This window comes from Anabrus simplex, chromosome X (genome assembly GCF_040414725.1).
Source record: "Anabrus simplex isolate iqAnaSimp1 chromosome X, ASM4041472v1, whole genome shotgun sequence".
NCBI classification, from domain to species: Eukaryota; Metazoa; Arthropoda; class Insecta; order Orthoptera; family Tettigoniidae; genus Anabrus; species Anabrus simplex.
In genome coordinates, this window is record NC_090279.1 from 219420921 (window position 1) to 219434456 (window position 13536).

The following is a 13536-nucleotide window of genomic DNA, read 5'->3' on the forward strand; positions in this document are numbered from 1 at the left end:
TGGTCTAGAGAGCCAGGAATAACGGCCGAGAGGATTCGTCACACTTGTGACGTACCCACTCTGCCCACAGATGTATGACAAAATTATGATGTGGCAGGTCACCTTAATATTAATATAAATAAATGATATCTCATTGTTTCTCCATAAACGATATCCTATGGGCGCCAGCCTTCAAGCTTATGGCTTGAAAACGATAGTTGATAATTAATAATAATAATAATAATAATAACACGTAATGAGACTCTAAAAACTCCCAGGGGTGGGGGTGACGGAACACTATCCATTAAGTACACTAACTTGGAAGTTAAGGATCATTAATAATTTCAGAAAATACAAATTAAAACAGCTATTTATTAGGATGAAAAACGTGACGTAACGGCGTATTAACAAAATCTGAACTTAGGGAAGCAAAAGAAAAATTGAATGAAATAAACTCTAAGAACGTGAATTGTAACGCGTAGACTTGCAGTAATTTATGCCATTAATTCACCATTTGTAGATTCTTATCTGGATACGATCTATGTAGTAGCTGATGATTGATGGATCTCTCGTACAGGCGTCGTCATCTCTTGTTGTGGATTTCAGCCCTACTTCTGCTTTGTGCATAGTACACTAGTTGTACTATGACTTTCCTGCCTTTAGCACTTCCTACTGTACTCCTTACATAAAGTCGTAATGAGTCCTAATTTTAATAACAAAACCACCATGGATTACGTTCATGGAGAGAATACACTTGTATTCTTCCGTATTACGGAACAGTCGAGTAACTAAATTCATAACAACAGCTCTCCTGCCCTATACCAATTAAAACTGGTCTCCCATTGACTTTACCTCTCGTCATTGAGAAAACGGGTCCCAATGAGAGTAGTAGTATACTACTCAGATGTGAAGTGAACTAAGTTAAGATCTTCTCCGATGTGCAGACGTAGAATCGTCGTAAGAGTGTCCTTCCAAGAGTGTCTGAGTCTGTGTGAGAGTCTCTCCAGCCTTTGTCGTCAGAGTATATAGGTTCAAAAGTCTCCCTGCATCAACCATATCACATGGCCCAGTAAGATTTGAGGTCTTATTCCTTCTCCTGTCCATTGCTATGAATCCATCACGTTGCTTCAATTACGTCCATTCACATAGGTTGAACTTTCCCGCGGAAACGAAGCGTCAGGTAGCGAACTTCGAAAAGTAGGCGTTAATAAGGTTGTAACTGTCTCTTCAGATTATAGAAGGGGTACGGTCTCTCATAAGCTTGATGACGTACATTTCCTGGTAAAGGGCTGAAATTAGCCTGCTGACTCCGGTCACCTCACTACGGCTATTGGAAAATTTACTGCAAGCTATTAATACGAATGATGTTGAAATACTTTACACAATAAGTTGTTCGTTCAGAATACGTTATAGCCGCGATACAAAGAAATGAAATGGATGATTAAAACCCTATATGTATACATAATAATTTTAAAATGACCTACCAGTGATTAAATATATACATCTTACCAATTAATTATACAGTTGTCCAACTCGTTGGCTGAATGGTCAGCGTACTGGCCTTCGGTTCAGAGGGTCCGGGGTTCGATTCCCGTCCGGGTCGGGGATTTTAACCTTAATTGGTTAATTCCAATGGCCCGGGGGCTGGGTGTTTGTGCTGTCCCCAACATCCCTGCACTCACACACCACACACAACACTATCCTCAACCACAATAACACGCAGTTACCTACACATAGCAGATCCCGCCGACCCTCATCGGAGGGTCTGCTTTACAAGGGCTGCACCCGGCTAGCAATAGCCACACGAAATTATTATTATTATACAGTTCAATAATTTAATCCATGTTGTGATGTTCTAAACATCACACACTGACCATGCGTCACCTCATAATCTGGAGGCCTTCGGACCGAGCATATCGCTTGGTAGGCGGAAGGCCCATTGGGGCTGTAGTTTGGTTTGGTTTAGGGGCGTTTGTAAGATTATAAGTATACATATTTCATTTTTGTGATGTTTAGCCAAATTGTTGATGGTTCATTCGTTCCCGGATTTTTCGGTTTCCCTTGTACCGGTACTTTTTTTTTTTCCTCATGGTCTCTCCAAAAACGGAGAATCGAGGTTCTACTGTATGCATGTTGCTTTCTTGCTTAAGTTGTGCATAATGATTTCTCTAAGGTATTTAAATTGTAGTACTATGTTAATTTTTTTATTATTTATGATGACGTCATTTATGTCAAGGTGTTTCATTGGCATGATCTCAGTTTTCTCAAAGGATATTTGTAATCCTATTTTTAATGCAGTTTTCTGGAGAATGGTAATCTGATCAGACTTCTTCCATGTCAAGGGCTAAAAGAGCTAAATCATCTGTAAACCCTAGGCAGTTTGTCCTTAATGAGGGTTTTGCTCCAATTTTGGTTTTAGGTGGGTTTTCCTTTTGGCCAAATTTTCATGATGTAATCTAGAGCCACATTGAAGAGCAGTGGGGATAATCCATCACCTTGTCTGAGGCCTGTATTTATTGTAAAAGCATTTGACATTTCTCTCCTGAACTTTACCTTTGAAATTGTGTTGGTTAAAGTTAGTTCAATAATTTTTGTTAATTTAGGATGAAGTCCATATGATCTGAGGATTTTTAAAAGAGTAGGTCTGTGTATACTATCATAAGCCTTTTTGAAATCTATGAATGAAATAAACAGCTGTTTATTTCTGTATTTGTAATATTCCATTATTAGTTTCAGGCTGAGAATTTGGTCTGGGCAACTTCTGTATTGGTGAAATCCTCCTTGGTATTCTCAAAGTTGTGGTTCCTGAATGTTTTTTATCCTATTGTAAATTATGCGGGAGAAAATTTTGTAAGTGCAATCCAAAAGGGTTATTCCTCTGTAATTGTCTAGGTTAGTTTTATCTTTTTTTTTTTTTTTTTGAATAATGGATGGATTACGCCTGAGGTCCAGTATTCTGGGATTTTCTCTGTGATCCACATTTTGACTAGATGCTGATGTAAATTTATGATTGCTGGTTTCCCTGCATTTTTCCAGATTTCTGCAAAGACTAGGTGTTCACCACATGCCATATAATTTTTTAGTTCCTTAATTGCAAATTCTACCTCATTGATAGTTGGAGGATCTATTAGATCTGGGGTGGTTAAAATGGGTATGTCAATATTTACTTTGAATATCTCCAGTGGGTCATCGCAATTTGAAAGTTTAATATATAAGTAATAATAATAACAACGTAAACGTTTCCACCTTTTCAATACTAAAATATATTCACAAAATTATAAATTACACGGTACTAGTTTCGACCCATCTAGGGGTCATCATCAGCCGCATTGGAGCAAAGATCACTTTTGGCGAAATCCTAAGAAAATGTTATTTTAAAGAATAACAAGTGAAATGAGATGTTATTATGGTAATAGTTAATAATACAAGGAATATACATACTAAGAGGTTTTTAACAAAGAATAAAGTATAAATGGGGTGTAGTAAAAATTATAATCATGGAAATCAGTAAGTTCTTGTATTGAAATGACATATATAAAATTATATATGGCTTAGGAAGAGGGCTTAAGGTGGGGCTGAAGGGTGAGGGAGAAAGTGTAATTGTCTTGGAAAAGTACCTTTGATTAAATTTAGGATTGAGTTTAGGTTGGCTGCATTATTGTTTCTGAGGAAAGTGATAAATAGATCGAAGAGTATGTTGGGTTTCTCTGAGATTTCATTGAGATTGTGACTGGCATTAAAGTATTGGTCTAGGTGTGTGTAGTAATTTTCCATTATGTTGAGTAAAGGGCCCTTGTTTGCTAATACGAGGCTGTCCATGTCTTGTTCAATATTGGTGAAATTATGGTTATAATCTTGCATGTGTTGGCCGATGGCTGAAAACCTGTTGTATTTTATTGCGTTAGTGTGCTCGTGGTATCTGATAATGAAGTTTCTCCCGGTTTGCCCGATGTAGGTTTTTTTACAGGTGGTACATTTGATCCTATAAACTCCTGATTTTAAAAAACTGCTGGTCTTGTTGATGTGTGAAGTATTGTATAAAACGTTCATGTTCTTATTGTTGGTTTTGAAGGCTATTTTAACGCCTTGTTTCTTAAAGATGTTGGTTAACTTGTAGATATCATTGTTGAACGTGAAGGTGGAAAATGTTAGAGGTTTGGTTATTTCTTTTTTGAGGGTAGTTTTTGGGCGATGTTTGTGTTTATTGATTATCCTTTCTATAAAATGATTGCTGAAGCCGTTGAATTTTGCGATTCCGCGGATTGTGTTGAGTTCGTTTTTTAGATCTTTATTGGACATAGGTATGCTGAAGGCTCGGTGAACTAGGCTGTTGTATGTGGCTCGTTTGTGGGACTGGGGGTGCATTGAATCTTGGCGAATGGTGGAGGCTGTTTGAGTGGGTTTTCTGAAAATTTTATAACTGAAAGAATCTGAGTTTCTAGTGATGGTTAAATCTAGAAAGTTGATTTTTTGATTTGATTCGGATTCTAGTGTGAATTTGATATGAGGATCAATATTGTTGAGTCTTAAGAGGGTGGTGGGTGCGTTAATTGATTTCTCATTCATGATTACAAAGACATCGTTGACATATCTGGCCCAAAAGAGAATGTTTTCGAATTCGTTGTCATTCTCTTTTGGGCCAGATATGTCAACGATGTCTTTGTAATCATGAATGAGAAATCAATTAACGCACCCACCACCCTCTTAAGACTCAACAATATTGATCCTCATATCAAATTCACACTAGAATCCGAATCAAATCAAAAAATCAACTTTCTAGATTTAACCATCACTAGAAACTCAGATTCTTTCAGTTATAAAATTTTCAGAAAACCCACTCAAACAGCCTCCACCATTCGCCAAGATTCAGTGCACCCCCAGTCCCACAAACGAGCCACATACAACAGCCTAGTTCATCGAGCCTTCAGCATACCTATGTCCAATAAAGATCTAAAAAACGAACTCAACACAATCCGCGGAATCGCAAAATTCAACGGCTTCAGCAATCATTTTATAGAAAGGATAATCAATAAACACAAACATCGCCCAAATACTACCCTCAAAAAAGAAATAACCAAACCTCTAACATTTTCCACCTTCACGTTCAACAATGATATCTACAAGTTAACCAACATCTTTAAGAAACAAGGCGTTAAAATAGCCTTCAAAACCAACAATAAGAACATGAACGTTTTATACAATACTTCACACATCAACAAGACCAGCAGTTTTTTAAAATCAGGAGTTTATAGGATCAAATGTACCACCTGTAAAAAAACCTACATCGGGCAAACCGGGAGAAACTTCATTATCAGATACCACGAGCACACTAACGCAATAAAATACAACAGGTTTTCAGCCATCGGCCAACACATGCAAGATTATAACCATAATTTCACCAATATTGAACAAGACATGGACATCCTCGTATTAGCAAACAAGGGCCCTTTACTCAACATAATGGAAAATTACTACACACACCTAGACCAATACTTTAATGCCAGTCACAATCTCAATGAAATCTCAGAGAAACCCAACATACTCTTCGATCTATTTATCACTTTCCTCAGAAACAATAATGCAGCCAACCTAAACTCAATCCTAAATTTAATCAAAGGTACTTTTCCAAGACAATTACACTTTCTCCCTCACCCTTCAGCCCCACCTTAAGCCCTCTTCCTAAGCCATATATAATTTTATATATGTCATTTCAATACAAGAACTTACTGATTTCCATGATTATAATTTTTACCACACCCCATTTATACTTTATTCTTTGTTAAAAACCTCTTAGTATGTATATTCCTTGTATTATTAACTATTACCATAATAACATCTCATTTCACTTGTTATTCTTTAAAATAACATTTTCTTAGGATTTCGCCAAAAGTGATCTTTGCTCCAATATGGCTGATGATGACCCCTAGATGGGTCGAAACTAGTACCGTGTAATTTATAATTTTGTGAATATATTTTAGTATTGAAAAGGTGGAAACGTTTACGTTGTTATTATTATTATTACTTATATATTATTCTCAGTTCAATACGGACCAAAAACATGAAATTCATAACCATTTGAAAGTTTGTTGAATGTCTCTGCATTTTCTTGATTACTATGGGCTAACCTTCCTGATTTATCTCTCAGCATTAATATTGGAGGCTCATAGTTTTTAAGGCATTTGCCAAAGGTTTTATAATAATCTCGTGATTGTTTTTTTGTTAAAACTATCCTCTGTAAGGTATTTTTAAGATGTTTGCATTTGGTTTGTCTAATAATTTTATAGGTTGACTTTCTTCGTTTTATTAGTTCTAAATTTGAGTTGTCTGATTTTTGGGGTTGATGATTTATCCAAGCTTGGTGTTTTATGTAAATATCTAGCAGTTGTACCAAGGGTTAAAAAAAAAAAATTATCCAAAATCTTGGTAATGTCCCCTTTTAAGCATGGGAAGTATAGGTTGTGGATGTGGCAGACAACTTATTTCCTCACCATTTGCTCTATGTAGCTAGGAAATCCTGTGTATAATAATCCACACTTGAATGTTGCAGAGTGTAGACCACCTGACGTTCTCCTACAAGTTTGGTTCCTTCCTCAAGATCGAAGAGTTTGTGGAATTTCGGGAACGGCTGAACAATTCCCTCCATTACGCTCTAACCACCGTGGAGCGCATGCTGCTCGACCTCATGAGTTGCACGGGACACTCGCACACGTGCCAGGTAACTCTACTCTCAACAATAAATTTAAAAAAAGGAAGATAAGAATAATGTGGTCTCTCGTCATCTCTTCTCAGCCCCCGACAAGCTCCCAGTTTCATCAAGAGGGCAGGGTTCAACACTCTCTGAGGTGTTTTCTCGACAGATCTCGATGCGGGAAGTGTAGGATAAGAAGAAAGCTTGATAAACACATGGAAAAGGAAGAGACAAAAAGATAAAATTGAATGCAGGATGTAAATGGGGGCTGAGAAGAAATAGTGTAGAAGTCTGGGAGTCTCACATACACTGTAAATGAAACCATGAGAGAAATCGTGGATTTGGCCAATCAAAGATGACCTTTCAAATGAGAGTATGTCTGTAGGAAGGTTTAGTAGACATTGTTTCTCCCAAATGCGAGTCGTCACGTTGCATGGATTTAGTCCAATCTTATGGACGGACATGTTTCTTGATGCTAGCGCTCTGTCGTGGTTTGCATGTGAAGACTCTGGCCCCTAGCTAGAGAAAGTTAACATTCCCGACTCGGCCGTAAGCATTGAGCTGAAGAGCTCAACTCGGTAGATTATATGCAAATAAATTGTATCAGTGAAATAAAAAGTTTGAAGTACACTTTATTAATATTGATATTTTCTTTTCACATTCAGAATATTTATCCATGACAGGCTCTCACCGCTGGGTCACTCCATGTGAGATAAAGTGGAGGTAAAACAGGTTTTTCTCTGGGTCATCTTTCATTCCCACAACACTCTCCAGTGTCATTAATAACAAAGATTGGAGGCCCCCCCCCCGATCTTATCAATGCAGATCATAATGAAATTAATTTCACACTCTCCAGTATCATTTCATTTCAGCTGTCATTCATGAATTATTGCCCCAGAGGATTGCGGCAGGCTTTGCAGCTGACAGAAAACCTATCCTCTCTGCAAGACGGGGGCTTCGTTCATTCTTAACCTGGTCAAATGACTGGAAACAGGCTGTGGATTTTCACTCAGTATATTTAATTACATACATACATACATACATTATCATTATAGACTGTTATGCCTTTCAGCGTTCAGTCTGCAAGCCTCTGAGAATTCACTAAACGTCGCCATAATCCTCGATTTGCAACTAGTGTTGTGGCTTCATTTAGTTCTATACCTCTTATCTTTAAATCGTTAGAAACCGAGTCTAACCATCGTCGTCTTGGTCTCCCTCTACTTCTCTTACCCTCCATAACAGAGTCCATTATTCTCCTAGGTAACCTATCCTCCTCCATTAAATAGGATTAAAGTGTAAGCTTAGTATTTATTCCAGTGAAAAGTTAAAAAAAGATTGCTCTCCTTGAATAGCTACAGAACTCAGTCATGCTTGTTTCTGGTATAGATACAAATCTGAAATGTTGTGAATTTTTGTTAGTGGCTTTACGTCGCACCGACACAGATAAGAAAGGACTAGGAGTTGGAAGGATGCAGCCGTGGTCTTAACTAAGGTACAGCCCCAGCATTTGCCTGGTGTGAAAATGGGAAACAACAGAAAACCATCTTCAAGGCTGCCGGCAGTGAATTAGGAGGTCAAAAGTGCGTGATAAATGTTGTAAAACTGTAGGTTTCTTGACTTGTGGAATCCCCATAACTGTGGGTGCTACTGTTAATGTCCTGCTGTACTTTCAGATGGTTCACGGGATGGAGATAACGCCATGGAAGGACAACGTTAACTGGGACACGCTGCAGGATAACCGGGACACGGCCGTCGTCATCTCTTGGGAGCCTCCGTCAAGGTGAGATCACTTCTGCCTGCAGGATATTTACAGTATGAGTTTGAAATTGCTCTTCTGGTTACAGAGCTTAGTTTCAGTTAATTAGAGTGAGTTGGTTTTCCGTGGTTTCCAATTTTCACACCAGGCTGTGCGTTAATTAAGCCCTCAGCCAGTTCCTTCATAGTCCTGACCCTTTGTATCGCCTCGTCGCCGTAAAAGCTGTGTGTGTCCTTGCGACGTAAAGCAAATTTTAAAAAATAATAATAACGTAACAAAAGTGCAAATGACATCCGGGATTTAGTTGTTCTGGTGCTGGCAACTACCGAGAGTACAGAGTGGATGCTGAACCACCCTCTTTGGTGACGTGTCGAGTCACAATTGCTCCCTCAATGACTATTGAGGATGGAGCACGAGCTGGGATTGACGAGGGGAGAGAGCTCCCTCTTCTTGTCATTGTGTTTGTTCCTTTTCTTATAAATGACATGCTATATCTAGACAGTGAAGTGCTGCAGTCAGATCAGTAAATGCAGCTTCTATTAGGTCTGTACAGATACGATTTGGATGAAATCCATCTTGCTCGGCAGGTATAGTTCTAAGTACAGTAGAAGTCCGCTATATCGAGTACGGTATATAACAAGAACTCCGTTATACCGACGACTTTTTTCTGTCCCTTCAAAATTCCTATATTAAACTGTGTATCGTCCTTCGGGTACAGCGAGAACCGTATCACTGGCGCATCCGTTATTACGAGCGATTAAGCGTGCGTGATTTTTCCGTTACCGATATTTATGCACCCCAGCGATGATATTGCATGCGATCGATTACCTTCGGCATAGTTTCCTCGCTATGTGCACTAGCGATTTCTCTCGTCGACGTTTGAAGGCGATGTCGGAGTCGATTAGTAATATCCGTCGACAGCTGTTCCGTAACGAAAATTCAAAATGAAAGAGAACATATTTTCGTTATAAATGCGTAAATAACGTGTCCGATAACGGTTGTTAACTCGTTACAAATTAAGGCTGACTAAACGACCGCATAATTTTGGGGTTAAATACTGCAATTAAGTAAGAATGGGATACACCTCGAGATATGGCAGAGTGCTTAATTGATTTCATAGGTTAGTTTGTATTTTGTCGCGTCTGGTTAAATTACGGAAAGGCTATTATGAAAATTTATAGCAAGAAAGGTATAATTTCTCTACCGGCGCTTGAAGTGTGTTTTCATCATACGTATAGTACGGTTAAGTTAGGATACGTGACGTTGTTTGAATAAGAAAACTGAAACGTTTGCAACAAAATGCGATCGATCATCTTCGGTACGGTATAGTTTTCTCACTTTGTGCATTTGCGAGCTCTCTCGTTGACATTCAAAGGCGTTGTTGGAGTTGATTAGTAATACCCATCGACTGCTGTTCTCTGAAGAAAATTCGAAATGAATGAGTATAACACGTTTTCGTAATAAATGCGTAAATAATGTGGCCGATAGCAGTTGTTAACAAGGGTTATGAATTTCATGTTGTTGGTCCGTACTGAACTGCGAATAACATATGAATAGTAACACAGTAAAGGTTTCCACCTATTCAGTACTAATATGTATTTACTATGTTATAAATTACATGGAACTAGTTTCGACCCACCTAGGGGTCATCATCAGCCATATTAAAGCATACATAAGTTTTTGTCGAATCCTAAAACATGTTATTTTTAACTGTAATAATCGTATGGATTTATAATTTATAAAGTGAAGTGTGGTAATGAGATGAGAAATGTTAGTATGGTACAGGTGAGTAGTAAATAATAATATATATACAAACAAGTTTGGAACAAGGTACAAGTGGGGTGCTTAGAGTTGTAAAAATATAACCTCGTGGATGTCAGTAGTCCTCGTACTAAAGAATCAATGTAAAATAACACATATAAACATATATACAAGTATGTACAAAGTCTGGAGAGTAAAGAGTGATACTCTTTTGATGTCGAGTCGGCTTGACACTGATCACTTAAGCGGAGAAATTAGGCATTTGGTGTATTAAAGCTGTGTTGATCGGTTGCGTTGTTGATTGTTGGACGTGAAGTTATTTTTGAAGTTCTGGTTGAGAAGAAGGTGGAAACTGCGCGTGGATATATTGATTCTGAGTTCTTAGCGATCGCACACCATCAGCTATACTACACACACCGCAGCGCGAGGTCCAATTTGGTTTCCGCTAAGAACTGAGAATCAATATATCCACGCGCAGTTTCCACCTTCTTCTCAACCAGAACTTCAAAAATAACTTCACGTCCAACAATCAACAACGCAACCGATCAACACAGCTTTAATACACCAAATGCCTAATTTCTCCGCTTAAGTGATCAGTGTCAAGCCGACTCGACATCAAAAGAGTATCACTCTTTACTCTCCAGACTTTGTACATACTTGTATATATGTTTATATGTGTTATTTTACATTGATTCTTTAGTACGAGGACTACTGACATCCACGAGGTTATATTTTTACAACTCTAAGCACCCCACTTGTACCTTGTTCCAAACTTGTTTGTATATATATTATTATTTACTACTCACCTGTACCATACTAACATTTCTCATCTCATTACCACACTTCACTTTATAAATTATAAATCCATACGATTATTACAGTTAAAAATAACATGTTTTAGGATTCGACAAAAACTTATGTATGCTTTATTATGGCTGATGATGACCCCTAGGTGGGTCGAAACTAGTTCCATGTAATTTATAACATTGTAAATACATATTAGTACTGAATAGGTGGAAACCTTTACTGTGTTACTATTCAGCAGTTGTTAACTCGTAAAAATAAAGACTGAATAAACGATATCTTAATTTTAGTGTTATATGCGGAAATTACGTAAGAATGTCATACACCTCATGATATGGCAGAGTACATCACTGATTTCAGAGGATATTTCATATCTTCTCGCGTCTAGTTACGGCTATTTATGTGTAAATTTTTCGCAAGGAGGTTATTTCTCTACATGCGTTTCAAATATGTTTTCATGATAGGCTACATATACGGTTAGGTTAGGTGACGCTGTTTGAAGAAGAAAGCTGAGGTGTTTGCCACAGAAATCTCTGGAGTGATACCGTATTTCTCCGAATCCAAGACTTTTTTTTCTCAGAATCTCATGCGAAAACTCAAGGGTTGTTGCATTCGCGGCCTAACAGTAAGTTAATGGATACCACTGGCAACTACCGTGGTAACCACGCTGCTTCTTTTCACACGCGCACAGAACTCATTGACAATAAACGACCGCCTCTTTACTACACATCAGAATGGCATCAAAACATGTGACCACCGGGCGAGTTGGCCGTGCGCGTAGAGGCGCGCGGCTGTGAGCTTGCATTCGGGAGATAGTAGGTTCGAATCCCACTATCGGCAGCTCTGAAGATGGTTTTCCGTGGTTTCCCATTTTCACACCAGGCAAATGCTGGGGCTGTACCTTAATTAAGGCCACGGCCGCTTCCTTCCAACTCCTAGGCCTTTCCTATCCCATCGTCGCCATAAGACCTATCTGTGTCGGTGCGACGTAAAGCAACTAGTAAAAAAAAAAAAAACATGTGACCCTTCGATTCTTAGAAAAGCCATGGCTACTCAGTGGCAGAGTCATAACGTGTCTATTGTACTTGACGCTTAGTAAAATTAAGGTTTATAGGCAGCAGGAATATTTTCGTGATGGATAGTCGTATTGTAAAGATACGTGGAAAAGGTATTGCCGGCAAATTTTCAACGGGTTCTAGTCATATTATGATGCCAGTTTTGAGTTAATGTTTACTAAACACTCGGAAATGTAGAATAATTGTGCAGCCGCAAGAAAATACGCCATAGGCCTAACTAAAGCCAATATTTGGCGTTAGCGTGAAGACAAACAGCTAAAAAAATGCGTACTGTACAAAAAATGCATTCAGTGGTCCGCAACAAGGACGCTTTAAAGAAGTCGATGATGAAATTGTGAGGTATGTGCACGAAAAACACAAGGGCGGTTGGCCATACCGTGGCGCAGTAAATTCGTTCGTTGACTTTCAACGTTCGTGATTAGGCCTATACATCACTAGCTGTTGAATTTGTCCGAACCCGACACGCGAGACGTGCGTGTAGCGGTAGCCGATTATATCTGACACTGCGTAAAAGTAACAGTTTTATAGACAGCAAGAATAATTTCCTGATGGATCGTTGTATTTTAGAGACGCATGGAATAGGTATTGCCGGAACATTTTCAACGAGTTCTCTTCGGTATTATGATGCCAATGTTAAGTTAATGGTCCTTTAACCTGCGTAAATAAAGAATAATTGTGCAGATGCAAATAAAATGAAATACGGCGTGACGAAAGTCAATGTTCGGCGTCTAAAAGTAGTCTAAAAATCCGTAGACCTGTATGATTTTACAAACTTCTTTTTGAGCCCGATTTAAATTTTTTGAAGGAAAAAGTGGGGTTCATCTTGGATTCGGAGAAATACGGAACTATATTTTTTCAGAATGAAATTAAACATACACTTTCATGTAGTATGAGATTACGAAAAATAACAAACAAGCCGTAGTATGGATATCATCTGCGGAAACGCAAGTTTTCAACAAACTGATTGCCGTTTCATACCGATTTTAAAGGGCATGAAGGGTTTTCCGACTTTTATACAAAAATCGGATATAAAGACAATCCGTTATAGCGAGTACATTTTTCGCTGATATGAATTCTCGCTATAACGGACTTCTACTGTATTTTGTCACTAATTCTGATGTACAGTGAAACCTCGTTAGTGCGTTCCTCATTAACATGTTTTCCCGCCTAGCACGTCATTAATTCTAAGTCCTGATTCTCATCATATTAATTCTATAGCCCTGAAAATGTTATTTGTCATCCCTTGCGAAAGAAATGTGATTTCCAACTCGGGTAAGAGCCGTCACCGTGATTATGGAAAAGGGCCTTAAATTCCTGAACTTTATAGGATCAAGCTGTTAGCCTCAGAAATGTTCAGTTTTGCTTGCCGATTAGCAGCGAGATTGCTGAATAACACGGTGAACCTATAGCTTGTATTTCGCATTCCATTCAGAAGTTAGACATTTATTTTGTGTTGAATGTTACAGTGAAGT

At 38.4% G+C, this 13536-nt stretch overlaps 1 protein-coding gene across 1 annotated transcript in view; it reads left to right on the plus strand.

Moving 5' to 3' along the window:
- Positions 1-13536, plus strand: part of psidin (phagocyte signaling impaired) — a 117070-nt gene that overhangs the window by 59179 nt on the left and 44355 nt on the right. The window contains exons 12-13 of the mRNA XM_067159309.2: positions 6527-6694; positions 8341-8447. Coding sequence (XP_067015410.2) covers positions 6527-6694; positions 8341-8447 — 275 coding nt within the window. The remainder of the gene's footprint in view (positions 1-6526; positions 6695-8340; positions 8448-13536) is intronic.